The sequence below is a fragment of the Ranitomeya imitator genome, chromosome 2 (assembly GCF_032444005.1).
Source record: "Ranitomeya imitator isolate aRanImi1 chromosome 2, aRanImi1.pri, whole genome shotgun sequence".
NCBI classification, from domain to species: Eukaryota; Metazoa; Chordata; class Amphibia; order Anura; family Dendrobatidae; genus Ranitomeya; species Ranitomeya imitator.
The window spans coordinates 665,252,053-665,274,157 of NC_091283.1; the positions used below are offsets into that span (position 1 = coordinate 665,252,053).

The window sequence follows — 22,105 nt, forward strand, 5'->3', positions numbered from 1 at the left end:
AAGGTATGTATATTGTTGGTTTATTTTTTTTTTTTGTTACAGATCGAGGGTCTTCAGTGATTGGATTGAGCGTAGAATAAAATATTACAACAACCTTTGTTTTTATTTCATTAAAATAATTTTTAATAATGTGGTTGTGTTTTTTTTAACCCTTTACTAGTATTGGATTAATAATGGATAGGTGTCATAATTGACGCCTCTCCATTATTAATTTGGCTTAATGTCACCTTACAATAGCAAGGTGGCATTAACCCTTCATTACCCCATATCCCACCGCTACACGGGAATGGGAAGAGAGTGGCCAAGTGCCAGAATAGGCGCATCTTGCAGATGTGCCTTTTCTGGGGTGGCTGGGGGCAGATGTTTTTAACCAGGGGGGGGGCAATAACCATGGACCCTCTCCAGGCTATTAATATCTGCCCTCAGTCACTGGCTTTACTACTCTGGCAGAGAAAATTGCGCGGGAGCCCACGCCAATTTTTTCCGCCATTTAACCCTTTAATAGCTAGAACGGCCAAATTTTGCATATACACACTACTAACATTAGTAGCGTGGAATATGCAAAAAAAAGGTGATATGACATGGTTTACTGTATGTAAACCATGTCTCATATCATGTCGGGTTTAGGAAGGAGATAGCAAAAGCCGGTAATTGAATTACCGGCTTTAAAGCTATCTAGCGCTGTATGAAGTAATAATATATATACATATATGTGTCTCACTGACATATATATATATATATATATATATATATATATATATGTACACATTTATTATACCTATTCTACTGTAAGCTGTCAGTGTGATTTTACTGTACACCGCACTGAATTGCCGGCTTTTCTCTCTAACACCGCTGCGTATTTCTCGCAAGTCACACTGCTGGTCCGTGTGTAATCCGTATTTTTCTGGCTTCCATAGACTTTCATTGGTGTTTTTTTGCGCAATACGGTGACAAACGCAGCATGCTGCGATTTTCTACGGCCGTAGAAAACCGTATAATACTGATCAGTAAAATACGGCAGATAGGAGCAGGGGCATAGAGAATAATTGGGACGTTTGTTAGGCGTGTTTTACGGGCGTGTTTTCTGCACTCATACGTCCGTAAAACTCGCTAGTGTGACTCCAGCCTAAAGCGCTGAGCTGCTGTGAGAGAGGTCACGTGAGTTCATGATGAACTCCAGTGAACTTCAGCTGATGAACTTGTGTGACCTTTCTCACGGCAGCTCAGTGCTATGCACTGCAGGAGCGATTACCTCCTGTGTCAGTGTATAGCTGGATGTCTTTGAGAGCAGTCACTTCAGGGACATTATGGATTATTATCTTCTCTGCCGACAGGTGAGGAATATTGTGATTTATTTTATTTTTGTTGCAGGGATGTTGGCTTCAATGGATTAGCCGTTCGGTGAGTATGGTTTAATTTAGATTCAATATTGGAGTCTCTGTCATTATTTCAAATAAAGGACTTTATTCAGGGTGTGTATATTTTTATAATATCACTATGGGGTTAGTAATGGGAGCGTCTTATAGATACCTCTCCATTACTAACCTGTGGGCTTGATCATACAAAGGTAACATCAACCTCCCCAACCATTACCCCACTTGCTACCGCTACAGGGCAAGTGAGAAGAGTGAGGCTAAGCACCAAATTTGGAGCATCTTGTAAATGCCCCTTTTCTGAGTCAGCTGAGAGCTGATGTAATCCCGAGTGTCCCACGGCGGACTGGTGAGTATTTGGTGGTTTATTATTTTTGATTATTTTCTAGGAGACACAGGCATCGGAGATTGGGCGTTAGGGCAGAGTCAGACAGTCGTATTTCTCGTGCGAGAATTGCATTGCACTGCACGGAATGGCCTAGCACCTCTCCTGACCTGAACAAGACAGCATGATGGATTACAATGCAGCTGTCAAGCTCAGGTCAGGAGAGCCGACAGCCAATGAGAGGTTTATGATGCGATTCTCGCACGAGAAATGAGGCAGTCTCTGTCCTTAAGGTGAGTATATGTTTTTTTTTTTATTTTACATTGTTATTGGAGACGAGGGAATCGGGTATTTGGTGTTAAGTGAGTATAATGTGTTTTTTTTGTTTGTTTTTTCACTTTGCGCACAGGTGCTGACTGATGAGAGACTACTTCTCCCATCAGCGGCATACGCTTTCACTGTTATCGGTGACAGCTGATATAGCCATAAGGGAGGAGTAGTCTCTCATCAGCTGACGCCTGCTGACCTGCGGCAAGCTTTTTACCACGGGTCACCGCATCTCCGCGGGGTCATTCCGACATCTGAAAACGTGACCCCGCAAGGCTCTGACAGCAGCAACGTTACCGCCAATCAGAAGCGCAATGCCGGTGTTTGACAGCATCAAAAACACCGGTGCTTGTGTTGTGTATGGCGTTTGGATATATTCGGCGATTAAATTGGTGAATATTGCGAATAACGGCGATCATGAGCCGAACCGAATATTAGTATATTCGCTCATCTTTACTTTTGACCACAAATGGGGTATTGATATACACAGGAGAAATTGCATAATTAGTTTTCTCATGTTTACCCTTGTGGAAATGAAAAATTTGGTGCTAAGCAACATTTTTGTGTGAAAAATTTCATTTTTTTATTTTCACGGTTCATCATTATCAAATTCTGTGAAGCACTTGTGGGTTCAAAGTGCTTACCTTACCTCTAGATAAATTCCTTGAGGGGTGCAGTTTCCAAAATGAGGCATCTTGTGATTTTCCACTGTTTATTCACATCAAGGGCTCCCCAAACGCAACATGGTGCCCACAACCATTCCATTGAAGTCTGCGCTCAATAACGTCGCTTCAAATGGCAGTTTCCCACCACACATGGGGTATTGTCAGAAATTGCACAACAAATTTTGGGGTCCATTTTTTCCTGTTACCCTTGTGAAAATGAAAAATTTGGAGCAACATTTTTTTTAGGAAAAATCTTAATTTTAATATTCTCAGCTCAGTGTTATAAAATTGTGTGAAACACCTGTGGGTTCAGAGTTCTCACCACAACTCTAGATAAATTCTGTAGTGCTATAGTTTCCAAAATGGGGTTACTTGTGGGAAGTTTCCACTGTTTAGGAACATCAGAGGCCCTACAAGCGCAACATGGCGTCTGCTAACTATTTCAGACAACCTTGCACTCCAAAAGTCAAAGAGTGCTCCTTCCCTTCTGATCCTTGCCATGTAGCCAAACTGTATTTTTCCTCAATAGATGGGCTATCTGCATACTCGGAAGAAATTGCACAACAAATTGGGCAGACTATTTTCTCCTGTTACCCTTGTGAAAATGAAATAAATTGGGGATGCAGAATAAACAAAAATCAGCAATTCAGTAATTGTTTTTATATTTAATTTTTTTTTGCTTTGCTACTTTTACAGACTAAAAGCATATTTTACAAAAAAACATTTTTTAGCATTACCATATTCTTACAGCTGTAACGTTTAATTTTTTTGGCTGAATAAGCCATATTGGGGCTTATTTTTTGCAGCATGGTTTGGCATTTTTAGTTGCTCCATCTTTTGACATATGACTCTTGTTGCTTGTTATTCAATTTTTTGTGTGTCAGTATGATGAAAAAGCTACACTTTTGGCATTTTTTTTCTTTTTTTAACCATTGATCACCGTACAGAATAAATAACATTGATCGTTTCATAGTTCGGTTCATTTAAGGTTGTCGTCACACTAGCAGTATTTGGTCAGTATTTTACATCAGTATCTGTAAGCCAAAACCAGGAGTGGAACAAACAGAGGAAATGTATAATAGAAACGTGCACCACTTCTGCATTTATCACCCACTCCTGGTTTTGGCTTACAAATACTGATGTAAAATACTGACCAAATACTGATGGTGTGACGGCAGCCTAACACAAACGCCTTTTTTGGGCAAAACACTTGTGGTTGGTACAATTTTTTTTTGTTTAGTTTTTTTCTACATATTTTATTTAACTTTTTGTTTACTTTTTCCACTTAGTCTCGCTGTGGGACATGAATATTTTTTACTTTGATCGCTGGTCTCATGCACTACAGTACTTGTGCACTGCAGTGATGAGACCAGTCAGTGTCTCACTGAATTTGCATGTTAAACCCTGTTTACAGCAGGATCTAACAGGTCACCGTACCCTGGGGTCACCCTCTAACCTCGAGATACCATGGCAACTATGGGAACTTGCGATTATGATCACGATGGGGCGATGGTGTCAAAGGTGGTCTTGTGACTCCCTTATCACCACTTACCCATATATACTCGAGTATAAGCTGACCCGAGTATAAGCCGACCCCCTAATTTTGCCACAAAAAAACTGGGAAAACTTAATGACTCGAGTATAAGCCTAGGGTGGGAAATGCAGCAGCTACCGGTAAATGTCAAAAGTAAAAATAGATACCAATAAAAGTAAAATTAATTGAGATATCAGTAGGTTAAGTGTTTTTGAATATCCATATTGAATCAGCAGCCCCATATAATGCTCCATAAAGTTTATGATGGCCCCATAAGATGCTCAATATTAAAATATGCCCCATGTAATCCTGCATAAAGGTTAATAATGGCCCCATAAGATGCTCCATAGACACATTTGCCCAATGTAATGCTGCACAAATGTTGATTATGGCCCCTTAAGATGTTCCATAAAGATATTTGCCCCATATAGTGCTGCACAAACGTTTATTATGGCCCCACAAGATGCTCCATACAGACACTTGCCCCATATAGTGCTGCACAAACGTTATGGCCCCAGACACTTGCCCCATATAGTGCTGCACAAATGTTATGGCCCCATATGATGCTCCATACAGACACTTGCCCCATTTGCTGTTGCAGCGATGAAAAAAAAAAATCACATACTCACCTCTCCGTCGCTCAGGTCCCCGGCACTTTCAATATTCACCTGCTCCTCGTTCCGGGCGCCGCTCCGTCTTCAGCGTCTTCTGCACTGACGTTCAGGCAGAGGGCGCGCACTTGTAAGGAGGTTGCTTTCCCTGCTCCTTACCTGGAACCACTTAGTCAGACAGCTGGGTTGTCGGGGGGGAAGACTTTCTACCCTGGACAGAAGGGACCATGTGATGGCTGGGGCAGGGAGGAAGATACAGGGGGTGTGGTCAGAAAAGTGCGGGAGAGCAGAGTGCGCCAGACAGAGGGGACAGCGTGCCAGAGAGAAAGCAGGCTCCAGCGCCGCGCTCCCCATGACAGAGTGCTCCCCGTGAGGGCACTAAGGCTGGAGTGAGAGTGGGGACTTGGAAGCCTCCATAATCTGAGATGACGTATCCCCCTACAGGGACTTGAGCGCGCAGCCCCGGTTACCGCACTGACAAGCCAGGACCCCTGAGTGTGACTAAGGAAACTGCTCAGTGTGTGTGTGTTCATGCTGCAGAGAGAGAGACTGTCGGCCTGATATCCAGAGACTCACAGCAGAGTGGCTGTGTGACTTCCTGCTTCCAGCTGCACAGGGAGAAAAGGCTGCAGAGGCTTAACCCCATAGTTTCCAGTTTCTAGGAGACAGAGAAGAGACCTCTATCCCCTGGTCTCCGCAGTATCAGTACAGAGACTGTGATTCCTGGTACAGAGACTTAACAGTGCAGAGCCCCTGATTCCTGGCTGTGCTGTAAAAGCTAAAGACTCAGAGCCTGTGCATACCACATTAACTCCCGAAACCCCAGGCAGCAGGTTCCTAGAGACTACTCAGCCCACGGACGAAAGAGGGATGACAATTGCCGCTGTTTCTCGGCGCCTACGTTGGAGAAGACGACCCTTCAAGCAAGTCCTCATCAGACTGATAAGTGTTCTTTTCTCAAGAAATCTTGCTTACTCCTGTTACATCGTTTGACTCCCATATTTTTGCACTGTTTTATTGCTAGTTATTTCCCACTGCTTCCTCCCTGCAAGGAGAACCTGATTCCTGTTAATAAACCCCTCAACTGTTGGTCTGTCTGTTCCGTGGTGACATACTCAGTACCTGTTTGCTATTACACACTAACCACGTCACCGCACCCTCTGACCTGAGCGTCACTGTAGAAGACGCTGATGACGGAGCGGCACCGGAATGGGGAGCAGGTGAATATCGCGCTGCGCTCCCCTCCCCGTTATACTCACCTGCTCCTGGCGCTGTGCAGTCCCTGCTTCCCGGCGCCACAGCTTCTCCCTGTACTGAGCGGTCACTGTTACCACTCATTACAGTAATGAATATGCATCTCCACCCCTATGGGAGGTGGAGGCTATTCACTTTTATTTAGGGTGACATCAAACATACTGTACATTATATATATATATATATATATATATATATATATATATATGTATATATATATATATATATATATATATATATATATATATATATATATATAAATATTCCCTCATGTCATATACATTATTTATATTGCTGTGTGTTTTTCTGCATTTATACCCCCACTGCTCCAGGTACCTCCCCCCCCCCCCCCGCCGCCCGCCTTGAATACTCACCCTGCTCCAGCGATGGTCTCGGCGTCTGCACTGCAGCTCGTCCTGCTTGAGCGGTCACGTGACACCGCTCATTAAGGTCATTGAATATGCGCATATTCATGACCTTAAATGAGCTGTGTCACATGACCGCTCAAGCAGGAAGAAGGTGCTGCGCCGGCGCCGCCGCCTGGAGTCGGAACAGAGCGCGAGGGATGTCGGCACGGCCGTGCAGTGGGACAGGTGAGTATGAGGGACGGGGGGGGATGAAGGAGGACATAAGCCGGCGCGCCGAGCTGGAGCGGGTGCGGAGAGATAAGCCTGCATACAGGGGGGGAATATGAGCCATGCATACAGGGGGGAATATAAGCCATGCATACAGGGGGGAATGTAAGCCATGCATACAGGAGCGGAATATAAGCCATGCATACAGGGGGGAATATAAGCCATGCATACAGGGGCGGAATATAAGCCATGCATACAGGGGCGGAATATAAGCCATGCATACAGGGGGGAATATAAGCCATGCATACAGGGGCGGAATATAAGCCATGCATACAGGGGGGAATATAAGCTATGCATACAGGGGGGAATATAAGCCATGCATACTGGGGTGGACTATGAGCCATGCATACAGGGGCGGAATATGAGCCATGCATACAGGAGCGGACTATGAGCCATGCATACAGGGGGGAATATAAGCCATGCATACAGGGGCGGAATATGAGCCATGCATACAGGGGGAAATATAAGCCATGCATACAGGGGCGGACTATGAGCCATGCATACAGGGGCGGAATATGAGCCATGCATACGAGGGGGGGGGGAATATGAGCCATGCATACATGGGGAGATATGAGTCATGCATACAGGAGGGGTAATATGAGCTATGTATATGGGATGGGAGGGAGATGATTACATTTCAAAAACCTGACCTGCACATCCAAACATAGACTCAGTGTGAACAGGTGCTGAACCTAGAGTCGCCAACTCGTATATAGTTAAGTAAATAAGGCAGCACACTGCAGCGCTAAAACATGCAAACTTGAAAACACGAAATTTGAACTGCATTACTGCACTAGAAATATGAAAAATTAGAGCTTTTAGCGCATAAAAATGGCCAATTTTATGTGTACCTGGTAGCCTCTTTACGGCATCTCTCTTATACCAGGTCCTACGCTTGCCTTACCTCGCTGAGAATAAACGTCTCCATCTGAATGGGTGCGTGTGAAACCTCTTCTTAGACTAAAATTCTCTCTCTCTATGGAGGGGTATTGGACATGCTGTAATTAAAACACCTGAAGCTAGGAGGCGGAGTGCACGATCAGAAGGCTAGAGAATATATTTCAAAAACCTGACCTGCACATCCAAACATAGACTCAGTGTGAACAGGTGCTGAACCTAGAGTCGCCAACTCGTATATAGTTAAGTAAATAAGGGAGGGAGATGAGCCATGCATACAGGAGGGGGGTCATTATACAGTATGGAGCATCATGTGTGGCCGTTATACAGTATCGAGCATTATGTGGGATCATTATACAGTATGGAGAACTGTGTGGACTGTTATGACCTGGTGGTCAGGACAATAATGGACCTGGTGGTTAAGAGCACACGGAATGACCTGATAGTTACTGATAATAAAGGACGAGCTCTGGGACGTGGGAACTCTGCTGACCGCAATCCCTAATCCTATCAAACACACTAGAAATAGCCGTGGATTGCGCCTAACGCTCCCTATGCAACTCGGCACAGCCTAAGGAACTAGCTAGCCCTGAAGATAGAAAAATAAAGCCTACCTTGCCTCAGAGAAATTCCCCAAAGGAAAAGGCAGCCCCCCACATATAATGACTGTGAGTAAAGATGAAAATACAAACACAGAGATGAAATAGATTTAGCAAAGTAGGGCCCGACTTACTGAACAGACCGAGGATAGGAAAGGTTACTTTGCGGTCAGCACAAAAACCTACAAAAAGACCACGCAGAGGGCGCAAAAAAGACCCTCCGCACCGACTCACGGTGCGGAGGCACTCCCTCTGCGTCCCAGAGCTTCCAGCAAGCAAGAGAACAATAAAAATAGCAAGCTGGACAGAAAAATAGCAAACCAAAGAAATACAAGCTGGAACTTAGCTACTGCTGGGAAGACAGATCACAAGAACGATCCAGGAGTGAACTAGACCAATACTGGAACATTGACAGGTGGCATGGAGCAAAGATCTAAGTGGAGTTAAATAGAGCAGCCAGCTAACGAATTAACCTCGTCACCTGTGGAAGGAAACTCAGAAACACCCACCAGAGGAAGTCCATGGACAGAACCAGCCGAAGTACCATTCATGACCACAGGAGGGAGCCCGACAACGGAATTCACAACAGTACCCCCCCCCCTTGAGGAGGGGTCACCGAACCCTCACCAGAGCCCCCAGGCCGACCAGGATGAGCCAAATGAAAGGCACGAACCAGATCGGCAGCATGAACATCGGAGGCAAAGACCCAGGAATTATCTTCCTGACCATAACCCTTCCACTTGACCAGGTACTGGAGTTTCCGTCTCGAAACACGAGAATCCAAAATCTTCTCCACCACATACTCCAACTCCCCCTCAACCAACACCGGGGCAGGAGGATCAACTGATGGAACCACAGGCGCCACGTATCTCCGCAATAACGACCTATGGAACACATTATGGATGGCAAAAGAAGCAGGAAGGGCCAAACGAAATGACACAGGATTGATAACCTCAGAAATCTTATACGGACCAATGAAACGAGGCTTAAACTTAGGAGAGGAAACCTTCATAGGAACATAACGAGACGACAACCAAACCAAATCCCCAACACGAAGTCGGGGACCCACACAGCGCCGGCGGTTAGCGAAACGTTGAGCCTTCTCCTGGGACAATGTCAAATTGTCCACCACATGAGTCCAAATCTGCTGCAACCTATCCACCACAGTATCTACACCAGGACAGTCTGAAGACTCAACCTGCCCTGAAGAGAAACGAGGATGGAAACCAGAATTGCAGAAAAACGGCGAAACCAAAGTAGCCGAGCTGGCCCGATTATTAAGGGCGAACTCAGCCAACGGCAAAAAGGACACCCAATCATCCTGATCAGCAGAAACAAAGCATCTCAGATATGTTTCCAAAGTCTGATTAGTTCGTTCGGTTTGGCCATTTGTCTGAGGATGGAAAGCCGAGGAAAAAGACAATGCCCATCCTTGCACAAAAGGATCGCCAAAACCTCGAAACAAACTGGGAACCTCTGTCAGAAACGATGTTCTCCGGGATACCATGTAAACGAACAACATGCTGGAAAAATAATGGCACCAAATCAGAGGAGGAAGGCAATTTAGACAAAGGTACCAAATGGACCATCTTAGAAAAGCGATCACAAACCACCCAAATGACTGACATCTTTTGAGAGACGGGGAGATCCAAAATAAAATCCATAGAAATATGCGTCCAGGGCCTCTTTGGGACCGGCAATGGCAAAAGCAACCCACTGGCACGAGAACAGCAGGGCTTAGCCCGAGCACAAATCCCACAGGACTGCACAAAAGAACGCACATCCCGTGACAAAGAAGGCCACCAAAAGGATCTAGCCACCAAATCTCTGGTACCGAAGATTGAAGGGTGCCCAGCCAACACTGAACAATGAATCTCAGAGATAACTCTACTAGTCCATCTATCAGGGACAAACAGTTTCTCCGCTGGGCAACGGTCAGGTCTATCAGCACCCGCCGCAAATCAGGGGAGATGGCAGACAAAATTACCCCCTCTTTGAGAATACCCGCCGGCTCAGGAACACCCGGAGAGTCAGGCACAAAACTCCTTGACAGGGCATCAGCCTTCACATTCTTAGAGCCCGGAAGGTACGAAACCACAAAATCAAAACGGGAGAAAAATAACGACCATCTAGCCTGTCTCGGATTCAACCGTTTGGCAGACTCAAGATAAGTCAAATTCTTGTGATCTGTCAAGACCACCACGCGATGCTTGGCTCCTTCAAGCCAATGACGCCACTCCTCGAATGCCCACTTCATGGCCAACAACTCACGATTACCAACATCATAATTACGCTCAGCAGGCGAAAACTTTCTAGAAAAGAAAGCACATGGCTTCATCACCGAGCCATCAGAACTTCTTTGCGACAAAACAGCCCCTGCTCCAATCTCAGAAGCATCAACCTCAACCTGAAACGGGAGCGAAACATCTGGCTGGCACAACACAGGGGCAGAAGAAAAACGACGCTTCAACTCCTGAAAAGCCTCTACAGCTGCAGAAGACCAATTGACCACATCAGCACCCTTCTTGGTCAAATCAGTCAACGGTTTAGCAACACTAGAAAAATTAGCGATGAAGCGCCGATAAAAATTAGCAAAGCCCAGGAACTTTTGCAGGCTCTTCACAGATATCGGCTGAGTCCAATCGTAAATGGCCTGGACTTTAACAGGGTCCATCTCGATAGTAGAAGGGGAAAAAATGAACCCCAAAAATGAAACCTTCTGAACTCCAAAGAGACATTTTGACCCCTTCACAAACAAGGAATTCGCACGAAGGACCTGGAACACCATTCTGACCTGCTTCACATGAGACTCCCAATCATCTGAAAAGACCAAAATATCATCCAAATACACAATCAGGAATTTATCCAGGTACTCTCGGAAGATGTCATGCATAAAGGACTGAAATACTGATGGAGCATTGGAAAGCCCGAATGGCATAACCAGGTACTCAAAATGGCCCTCAGGCATATTAAATGCTGTTTTCCATTCATCGCCTTGTTTAATACGCACAAGATTATACGCCCCTCGAAGATCTATCTTGGTGAACCAACTAGCCCCTTTAATACGAGCAAACAAATCAGACAGCAACGGCAAAGGATACTGAAATTTGACTGTAATTTTATTAAGAAGGCGGTAATCAATACAAGGTCTCAAAGAACCATCCTTCTTGGCCACAAAAAAGAACCCTGCTCCTAACGGTGATGACGGGCGAATATGGCCTTTCTCCAAGGATTCCTTTATATAACTCTGCTTAGCGGCGTGTTCTGGCACAGATAAATTGAACAATCGGCCCTTAGGAAACTTACTACCAGGAATCAAATTAATTGCACAATCGCAATCCCTATGAGGAGGTAGGGCACTGGCTTTGGGCTCATCAAATACATCCCGATAATCCGACAAAAACTCTGGAACTTCAGAAGGAGTGGAAGATGAAATAGACAAAAATGGAACATCACCATGTACCCCCTGGCAACCCCAGCTGGACACAGACATAGATTTCCAGTCCAATACTGGATTATGAACCTGTAGCCATGGCAACCCCAAAACGACCACATCATGCAGATTATGCAACACCAGAAAGCGGATATCCTCCTGATGTGCAGGAGCCATGCACATGGTCAATTGGGTCCAGTACTGAGGCTTATTCTTGGCCAAAGGCGTAGCATCAATTCCTCTCAATGGAATAGGATACTGCAAGGGCTCCAAGAAAAAACCACAGCGCCTAGCATACTCCAAGTCCATCAAATTCAGGGCAGCGCCTGAATCCACAAATGCCATAACAGAATAGGATGACAAAGAGCAAATCAGAGTAGCGGACAATAGAAATTTAGACTGTACCGTACCAATGGTGGCAGACCTAGCGAACCGCTTAGTGCGCTTAGGACAATCGGAGATAGCATGAGTGGAATCACCACAATAAAAACATAGCCCATTCCGACGTTTGTGTTCTTGCCGTTCAGCTCTGGTCAAAGTCCTATCACATTGCATAGGCTCAGGCCCATGCTCAGATAGTACCGCCAAATGGTGCACAGCTTTACGCTCACGCAAGCGTCGATCGATCTGAATGGCCAAGGACATAGACTCATTCAGACCAGCAGGCATGGGAAATCCCACCATGACATCCTTAAGGGCTTCAGAGAGACCCTTTTTGAAGATTGCTGCCATGGCACATTCATTCCACTGAGTGAGCACAGACCACTTTCTAAACTTCTGACAATATATCTCTGCTTCATCCTGACACTGACACAGAGCCAGCAAGATTTTCTCTGCCTGATCCACTGAATTAGGTTCGTCATAAAGCAATCCAAGCGCCAGGAAAAACGCATCAACATCACGCAATGCCGGATCTCCTGGCGCAAGGGAAAATGCCCAGTCTTGAGGGTCACCACGTAACAAAGAAATAATGATCTTTACTTGTTGAACAGGGTCACCTGAGGAGCGAGGTTTCAAGGCAAGAAACAATTTACAATTATTTTTGAAATTCAAGAACTTAGATCTATCACCAAAAAACAAATCAGGAATTGGAATCCTAGGCTCTGACATCGGATTCTGAACCACAAAATCATGAATGTTTTGTACCCTTGTAGTGAGATTATCCATCCAAGAGGACAGACCTTGAATGTCCATGTTTACACCTGTGTCCTGAACCACCCAGAGGTAAAGGGGAAAAGAGAGACAAAACACACTGCAAAGAAAAAAAAATGGTCTCAGAACTTCTCTTATCCCTCTATTGAGATGCATTAGTACTTTGGGCCACCTGTACTGTTATGACCTGGTGGTCAGGACAATAATGGACCTGGTGGTTAAGAGCACACGGAATGACATGATAGTTACTGATAATAAAGGACAAGCTCTGGGACGTGGGAACTCTGCTGACCGCAATCCCTAATCCTATCAAACACACTAGAAATAGCCGTGGATTGCGCCTAACGCTCCCTATGCAACTCGGCACAGCCTAAGGAACTAGCTAGCCCTGAAGATAGAAAAATAAAGCCTACCTTGCCTCAGAGAAATTCCCCAAAGGAAAAGGCAGCCCCCACATATAATGACTGTGAGTAAAGATGAAAATACAAACACAGAGATGAAATAGATTAAGCAAAGTGAGGCCCGACTTACTGAACAGACCGAGGATAGGAAAGGTTACTTTGCGGTCAGCACAAAAACCTACAAAAAGACCACGCAGAGGGCGCAAAAAAGACCCTCCGCACCGACTCACGGTGCGGAGGCGCTCCCTCTGCGTCCCAGAGCTTCCAGCAAGCAAGACAACAATAAATATAGCAAGCTGGACAGAAAAATAGCAAACCAAAGAAATACAAGCTGGAACTTAGCTTCTGCTGGGAAGACAGGTCACAAGAACGATCCAGGAGTGAACTAGACCAATACTGGAACATTGACAGGTGGCATGGAGCAAAGATCTAAGTGGAGTTAAATAGAGCAGCCAGCTAACGAATTAACCTCGTCACCTGTGGAAGGAAACTCAGAAACACCCACCAGAGGAAGTCCATGGACAGAACCAGCCGAAGTACCATTCATGACCACAGGAGGGAGCCCGACAACAGAATTCACAACAGTGGCCGTTATACAGTATGGAGCACTATGTGTGTCTGGCCATTATACAGTATGGAGCAATGTGTGGCCATTATACACTATGGAGCATCATGTGTGGCCATTATAAAGTATGAAGAACTGTGTGTGGCCATTATACAGTATGGAGCATCATGTGTGGACATTATACAGTATGGAGCATAATGTGTGGTGGCCGTTATACAGTATTGAGCATCATGTGTGGCCATTATACAGTATGGAGCATTGTGTGGCCATATTTGTTTGCTTATAATTATTGTATATAAAACAGTGTGATCAGCAGTGCTAAATGGCTGCGGTTGGGACGTGGATATGGGTGTGACTAGTTGTGAAATGGGTGTGGTCAGAGGCGTGGCCTAAAATTTGCCACGGCGCACTACGCGCGCCGCAAACTTTATACCTCCTTCCCTTCTTCAAAAGTTGGGAGGTATGGTACCGCATTTGCCAGATCACGGCAAGTGCCACAAAATCCCATAGGGAATGAATGAGGCCGAACGCAGTGTTGCCATAAGTGATCCGTTACGCGGCAGATGCAGAAAAACTGCCCGATCTGCTGCAAAAGGCGACTTTCACATCAGCGATTCTTGCCAAAGTCACTGCCGATAGTGTCCTACTCACCAAAAGGGGAGGCAGCGCTAAAAGTGCCTAGGGCAGCAGAAACTCTAAATACGACCCTGGGGGGCTACATTATATTCTGTGGGGGGACTGCATTATTCTCAGGGTACTACATTATATTATGGGGGGCTACATCATACTATATGAGGGGTTACAGTATACTCTATGGGGGGCTGCATTATATTCTGTGGTGCGGCTGCATTATTCTCTCAGGGGACTATATAATATTATGGGGGCTACATCATACTATATGAGGAGGCTACAGTATACTCTATGGGGGGCTGCATTATATTCTGTGGTGGAACTGCATTCTCTCAGGGGACTACATTATATTCTGTGGTGGGTGGCATTATACTATGTGAGGGGGGCTGCCTTATACCCTATGGGGTGCTACATTATATTCTATGGTGGGGACTGCGTCATACCTGAGAGGGTTGCATTATATTTTGTGGGGTGCTGCATTATATTCTATGAGAGGAGACTGCATTATATTTTATGAGGGGGCTACATTATATTCTGTGAGGGGGCTACCCCAACCCTTGCTACATTATTAAGACGTGAACTACCTTATATTATACCCTGATATTAGCGCTTTTTACCGCATAATTGGTGGTCTTGTATTTATTTCTATGTAGCTACATAGTGGGCCCCAAGAATGATTTTCTCTGGTGGGCCCAAGGTGCTCCAGTCCGACGCTGCTTAATAACATGTAATTCTGATGTATTATTCATTCCATTAGCCACTATATTACTTTTGAGCTTTTAATTTTTGAGCAGGCAATCTGTTTTAATTTTTGTCTGCTATTAAACACATCCCTTAGAATATTTCTGAGATATCCCTTCTCAAGAAATCTCCTTTCTGATATCCTTGATTCACTTAAAAGGTGTTGTCCTACAAACAAAAATGTTGACGTCAATAGCTATCTTGAGTTCTCCAGCAGTCATTATCCCAAATGGATAAAAAATTCTCCATACTGACAATATTGGCAAATCAGAAAGTATTGTACTTCAGATTAAAAAAATTTTTTTAAATGAATCAAGAATATTAGAAAGGAGTTTTCTTGAGAAGGGATATCCTTAAACTTACTTTTTCTTTGTTTTTATGCATTTTCTTAAGCTATGTATATATATGTCACCTACAGTGGGGGAAAATAAGTATTTGATACACTGCCAATTTTGCATGTTTTCCTACCTACGAAGAAAAGTAATTTTTTATCGTAGGTACGATTCAACTGTAAGAAGCCGGATTTTTTTTTTTTTTTTTTAAAATACAGAAAATCATACTGTGATTTTTACGTAATTATTTTGCATTTTATTGCATGAAATAAGTATTTGATCACCTACCAACCAGCAAGAATTTTGGCTCTCACACACCTGTCTTTATGAAGCCTTCCTACTACTTATCTGTATTAATTGCACCTGTTTTGAATGCGTTACCTATATAAAATACACCTGTTCACACACTGAATCAAGGACACTCCCACCTCTCCACCATGGCCAAGACCAAAGAGCTGTCTAAGGACACCAGGAGCAAAATTGTAGACCTGCACAAGGCTGGGATGGGCTACAGGACAATAGGCAAGCAGCTTGGTGAGAAGGCAGCAACTGTTCGCTCAATTATTAATAAACACAAGATGACGGTCAATCTTCCTCGGTCTGGAGCTCCTGGGTCTGGATCTTGCCTCATGGGGTAAGGATGATTCTGAGAAAGGTCATGGATCAGCCCAGAGCTACACAGGAGGACCTGGTCACTGACCTGAAGAGAGCTGGGACCACAGTCTCAAACATTACCGTTAGTAACACACTACGCCATCAAGAATTAATATCCTGCAGGGCACGCACGGTCCCTCTGCTCATGCCAGCACATGTTCAGGCCTGTCTGAAGTTCGCCAATAACCATCTGGATGATCCAGAAAAAGCATGGGAGAAGGTCATGTGGACAGATGAAACCAAAATAGAACTTTTTGGTATCAACTTCACTTGCCGTCTTTGGGGGAATATGTACAACCCAAAGAGCACCGTCCTAATTGTAAAGCATGGTGAGTGAAGCATCATACTTTGGGGTGTTTTTCTGCAAAGAGGACAGGATGACTGCACCGTACGGAAGGGAAGATGGATGGAGTCATGTATTGCAAGTTTTTTTGCCAACAACCTCCTTCCCTCAGTAGGAGTATTGACGATGGGTCGTCGCTGAGTCTTCCTGCATGACAATGACCTGAAACACAAAGGCAGAGCAACTAAGCAGTGGTGTTCCGTAAGGAGCATTTCAAGGTCCTAGAGTTGCCTAGCCAGTCTCCAGACCAGAACCCAATAGAAAATCTTTGGAGGAAGCTGAAACTCAATGTTGCCCATTTAGGCTGCCGTCACACTAGCAGTATTTGGTCAGTATTTTACATCAGTATTTGTAAGCCAAAACCAGGAGTGGAACAAATAGAGGAAAAGTATAATAGAAACATATGCACCACTTCTGCATTTATCACCCACTCCTGGTTTTGGTTTACAAATACTGATGTAAAATACTGACCAAATACTGCTAGTGTGACGGCAGCCTAACAGTCCCGAAATCTGAAAGATCTGGAGAAGATTTGTATGGAGAATTTGTCCAAAATCCCTGCAGCAGTGTGTGCAAACTTCATCAAGAGCTACAGGAAACCTTTGATGTCTGTAATTTCACGTAAAGGTTTCTGTGCCAAATATTAAGTTATGTTTTACTATTGAATCAAATAATTGATTAATGCAATAAAATGCAAATTAATTTCCGTATATACTAGTGTATAAGCAGAATTTTTCAGCACTTTTTTTGTGCTCCCCTCAGCTTATACACGAGTCAATGTCCCAGTTTTTCCCAGTTTACACCGGGGAAGGGGGAACGGCGGAGCAGCTGGTCACAGGAGGCAGGATCCGGCGGCTGCGGCTAAAGCCTGTGCCTGCTGCTAAGTATAAATGAATATTCACTTCATTAGCAATGAATATTCATTTCCCGGAACGAGATGCTACGAGTGCGCAGGGAAGGTAAGTAGGATGTGTGTTTTTTTTTTTTTTTTTCTCATGGTGGCGATACATACAAGCATACAAGGATGAGGAACCATGCAGTCAAGATTGGGAATAAGGAGCCATGCCTACAAGGATGGGGATAAGGAGCCATGCAGACAAGGATTGGGATCAAGAGCTATGCATACCAGAATAGGGATTAGAGGACAATGCTTAAGTCAATAAGTTTTCCCAGTTTTTCGAGGAAAAATTAGGTGCCTTGACTTATACTCAGGTCGACTTATACACGAGTATATACGGTATGTAAAAATCATACAATGATTTTTTTTTAAGATTCTGTCTGTCACAGTTGAAATGTACCTACGATAAAAATTAGAGACCTCTCCATTTTATGTAGGTGGGTAAACTTGCAAAATCGGCAGTGTATCAAATACTTATTTTTCCCACTGTAAGTTCCTTTTTTAAGGGAGCAGGTATTGTATTCTATTGTACTTCAAGGAGTCTATCCGATTCCAATTCACATCCAGTTCCTGCACTCCTTGGCAGCGCCCATGAACTGCCTGGTTTTCTTCAGTCTCTTAGTTTATGATCATAAGATGCCAATGATTATAACATCTATAGAGATGATCTTAGGGGAAAATGTAATTTTGCAAATTACTTTCCTGTGCCATTTCTTATGTTTTTGAGAGATTCTATAATTCTTGCTTATACAGTTTTCCATCTTTATTTCAGAATATTCCATGGGAAATGCTGGGTACTCAATTGAAAGGGATTCAAGGTGAGGTTGTTGGTGGAGAGGTGTCTCCCTCTGATCCAGTGGCACGTGTGTTGTTTCATCGTTCAGGAATTGATGAGCACTCAAAAGTTCCTTGGGACCATTGTGTGACAGTGCAAGCAGCACATGAAGTATTAAGTGTTCAAGGATCCTGCAGAATACAAGTGAGTGGTTTTCTCTATCAGTTTAGTGCATATGTTTATTTTCATGTGTGAATATACTCTAAGAAATAATGTGCCACACATTAATTAAAGAATTTTCAAAAATGCACACAATTAACCACCAATTAATGTGTTAATTAATGCAATTTCGGTTGTGCTTTGGGTGATTTAACAAAAAGCACATTAAAAAAGTTTGAAAACCTACTAAAAAGTACTCTGTTAGTGTTGAGTTGCATGATCTTCTAATTTTAAGTTTTCTTGAGTTATAGAAGTTAGACAAAGACATATAAATAATAAAATATTTGTCATAATGCTCTTACACAGCTTTGTCAGCAGCCGAGACAGTTTTAGACCTAAAGTGCAAGGGATTAGAAGCTTATGGAGCTAGGGCTGTATTTGATGCTAGCCTGATACGGGAAAGCCAGTGGGGTGAATTTGGCTGGTCCATAAGTGATCTTAGCCCTACATGTTCATATAGCCAAATTGCAGGGAAGAAGGCAGACGAGTTGCAGTTTACTATGCAAAGAAATAGCACAGAGAGGCTGCAAACCTTACTTGGGATCTGTTTACATGGAAAGTCCAGCGAAGCTACTGCTGACTGGTAAATGTGATACACACTGAATGATCTGTATTACAGTAGGTCGCTCAGTACAAATAGGCTGCCGTTGTTTTGGGCAACATGAGTCCTGTTTACACAGGACGGTGCATCACTGAGGAGGATGATTTTCAAACCTGCTTAACCCCTTAACAACTGCCGATATGCCTTTTAACGGCATCAGTTAAGGGTACTTATGCCTCAGTGCCGCTTTTTAACACCACTAAGAAATAAGTGCATAGCGCCCCCCAGCGTTGGAATTTCGCAAGGATCTCAGCTAGCGGGGGTAGCCGGGACCCCAGAGAGCATGATTGGGGTCAGTTTTTACCTAACCTAGTGTTGAGATCGCCGTTATTAATGGAATTGCGGCGACCACAAAAAAGTCTGATTTCCCATTTCATTTCTCTCTCCTCTGATGTGATTGCACATCAGAGGAGAGAGAAATGGGGTCCCCAGATTCCCCCCCCCCCCCCCCGGTACCTCTGGTGACCCTCGACCCACCTGCATCCCCCTGTTATGTCCCCCGGCTGATGGCATCTTCTTCCGGCAAGAAAATGGTGGGCTCATGTGCAGTGCGCCAGCCGAGATCTGCTGGCCGTCACCTGGCAACAATAGGAAGTTTTTCCTATTGATTCATTTTGATCGCTGTGATAGGGTCTATCACAGTGATCAAAATAAAAAAATAGTAAATCAAACCCCCATTTATTACGCTTTAGTTAGGTAAAATCAATAAAATAAAAAAAAGTATTTATTTCCATTAGGGTTGGGCTAAAGCAGGGGTGGGGAATCTTTTTTTTGCCAAGGGGCATTTGGATATTTATACCATCCTTCGGGGGTCATACAAACTCCACCCACAAAGTACATCCTGACTCTGGCACAGGTTTCAGGACGTAATCTTTCATTGCATGCCCTTTAGTGTTCAGTAGTGAACACTGCATGTGTGTGCTAACAGAGCAATAAGAAATGAATGAGCTGGTTGTAATCAAAATACACCTCCCTGCCCAAGAATGCGGTCCATGAGAATCTGTTCGGGGGCCTGATAAAAGGTCATTGTGGGCCGTTAATGGCCCTGGGGCCTGCGGTTCCCCACCCCTGGGCTAAAGTTAGGGTTGTGGTTGGGATTACGGTTAGGGGGTGTTAGGGTTAGGTTTGTGGTTAGGGCTATGGTTAAGCCGGGGTCACACTTGCTTGTGCAATGCGAGAAACTCGCACGAGTGTCACACATGAATACCCAGCACAGCCACTGGAACTTGAGACCGGAGCGTTCAGCTCCATAGAAATGCATGCAGCCGCATGCTCCGGTCTCGAGTGCCGGCGGCAGTGCCGGGTATTGATGCGAGAGACTCGTGCGAGTTTCCCACGTTGCACATGCAAGTGTGACCCCGGCCTTAGGGTAAGTGTTAGGGGTGTGTTGGGTTAGGGTTGTGCTTAGGATTAGGGGTGTGTTGAGGTCAGGGTTAGAGGTGTGTTAGGGTTAGAGGTGTGTTGGGGTTAGGGTTCGAGTTAGAATTGGGGGGGATCCACTGCTTAGGTACATCAGGGAGTCTCCAAATGCGACATGGTGCCTTCACAGATTCCAGCCAATTTAGCATTCATAAAGTCAAACTGTGCTCCCTCCCTTCTGATCCCTGCCAAGTGCCTGAACAGTCCCCCACCTACAGGGAAGGGGGGGGGGGTATTGGCGTACTCGGGAGAAATTGCACACCAATTTTGAGGTCTATTTTCTCCTGATACCCTTGTGAAAATAAAAAAGTTGGTTCCAAATTAAACTTTTTGTGAAAAAAGTAAAATGTTCATTTTTTTCTTCCACATTGCTTTAGTTCTCATGAAGCACCTGAAGGGTTAATAAACTTCTTGAATGTGGTTTTGCGCACCTTGAGGGGTGCAATTTTTAGAATGGTGTAATTTTTGGGGTATTTTCTGTTATATTGACTCCCCAAACTCATTTCAAATGTGAGGTGATCCTTAAAAATAGGTTTTGTAAATTTTGTTGGAAAATTGAGAAATCGCTGGTAAAGTTTTAACCCTTATAACGTCCTAACAAAAAAAAAAAAATGTTTCCAAAATTGTGCTGATCAAGAAATGCATATCCAGCCCATGAATGGCAGTGCTTCCCCGGACTCACATCCAAAGTTGATATTTCATACTAGCTATTGAACCCGTTCTACGCCCGGGTGGCGAGCATTTATATTGGTATATGGTCTCCATCCTGGTATGTGCTGCCCCATCCTGCATCCCCATCCTGTCATGTGCTGCTCCATCCTGCGTCCCCATCCTGTCATGTGCTGCTCCATGCTGCGTCCCCATCCTGTCATGAGCTGCTCCATCCTGCGCCCTCATCCTGTCATGTGCTGCACCCATCCTGCGCCCCCATCCTGTCATGTGCTGCACCCATCCTGCGCCCCCATTCTGTCATGTGCTGCTCCCATCCTGCGCCCCCATTCTGACATGTGCTGCTCCCATCCTGCGCCCCCATTCTGACATGTGCTATACCCATCCTGCGCCTCCATTCTGACATGTGCTGCACCCATCCTGCACCTCCATTCTGTCATTTGCTGCTCCCATCCTGCGCCCCCATCCTGTCATGTGCTGCTCCCATCCTGCACCCCCATTCTGTCAAATGCTGCTTCCATCCTGCACCCCCGTTCTGTCATGTGCTGCTGCCATCCTGCACCACCGTTCTGTCATGTGCTGCCCTATTCTGTCATGTGCTGCTCCCATCCTGCGCCACAGTTCTGTAATGTGCTGCTCCCATCCTGCGCCACCGTTCTGTAATTTGCTGCTCCCATCCATATGCCCCATACGCTGCTCCATAAAGGTTGATGGCCCCATAAGATGCTCCATAGTATATGCCTCATATGCTGCTCCATTATGGTTGATGGCCCCCATATGATGCTCCATAGTATATGCCTCACATGCTGCTGCATTATGGTTGATGGCCCCCATAAGATGCTCCATAGTATATGGCTCATATGCTGCTGCATTATGGTTGATGACCCCCATAGATGCTCCATAGTATATACCCCGTATGCTGCTCCATTATGGTTGATGGCCCCCATAAGATACTCCATAGTATATGCCTCATATGCTGCTGCATTATGGTTGATGGCCCCCATAAGATGCTCCATAGTATATGCCTCATATGCTGCTGCATTATGGTTGATG

General features: G+C 44.8%; 1 protein-coding gene across 2 annotated transcripts in view; it reads left to right on the top strand.

Annotated features, from left to right (window-relative positions):
* Positions 1-22,105, top strand: part of TMEM132A (transmembrane protein 132A) — a 286,572-nt gene that overhangs the window by 59,695 nt on the left and 204,772 nt on the right. For both annotated transcript variants that reach the window (XM_069752992.1, XM_069752993.1), the window contains one exon: positions 18,142-18,348. In XM_069752992.1, the coding sequence (XP_069609093.1) occupies positions 18,142-18,348 (207 nt within the window). The remainder of the gene's footprint in view (positions 1-18,141; positions 18,349-22,105) is intronic.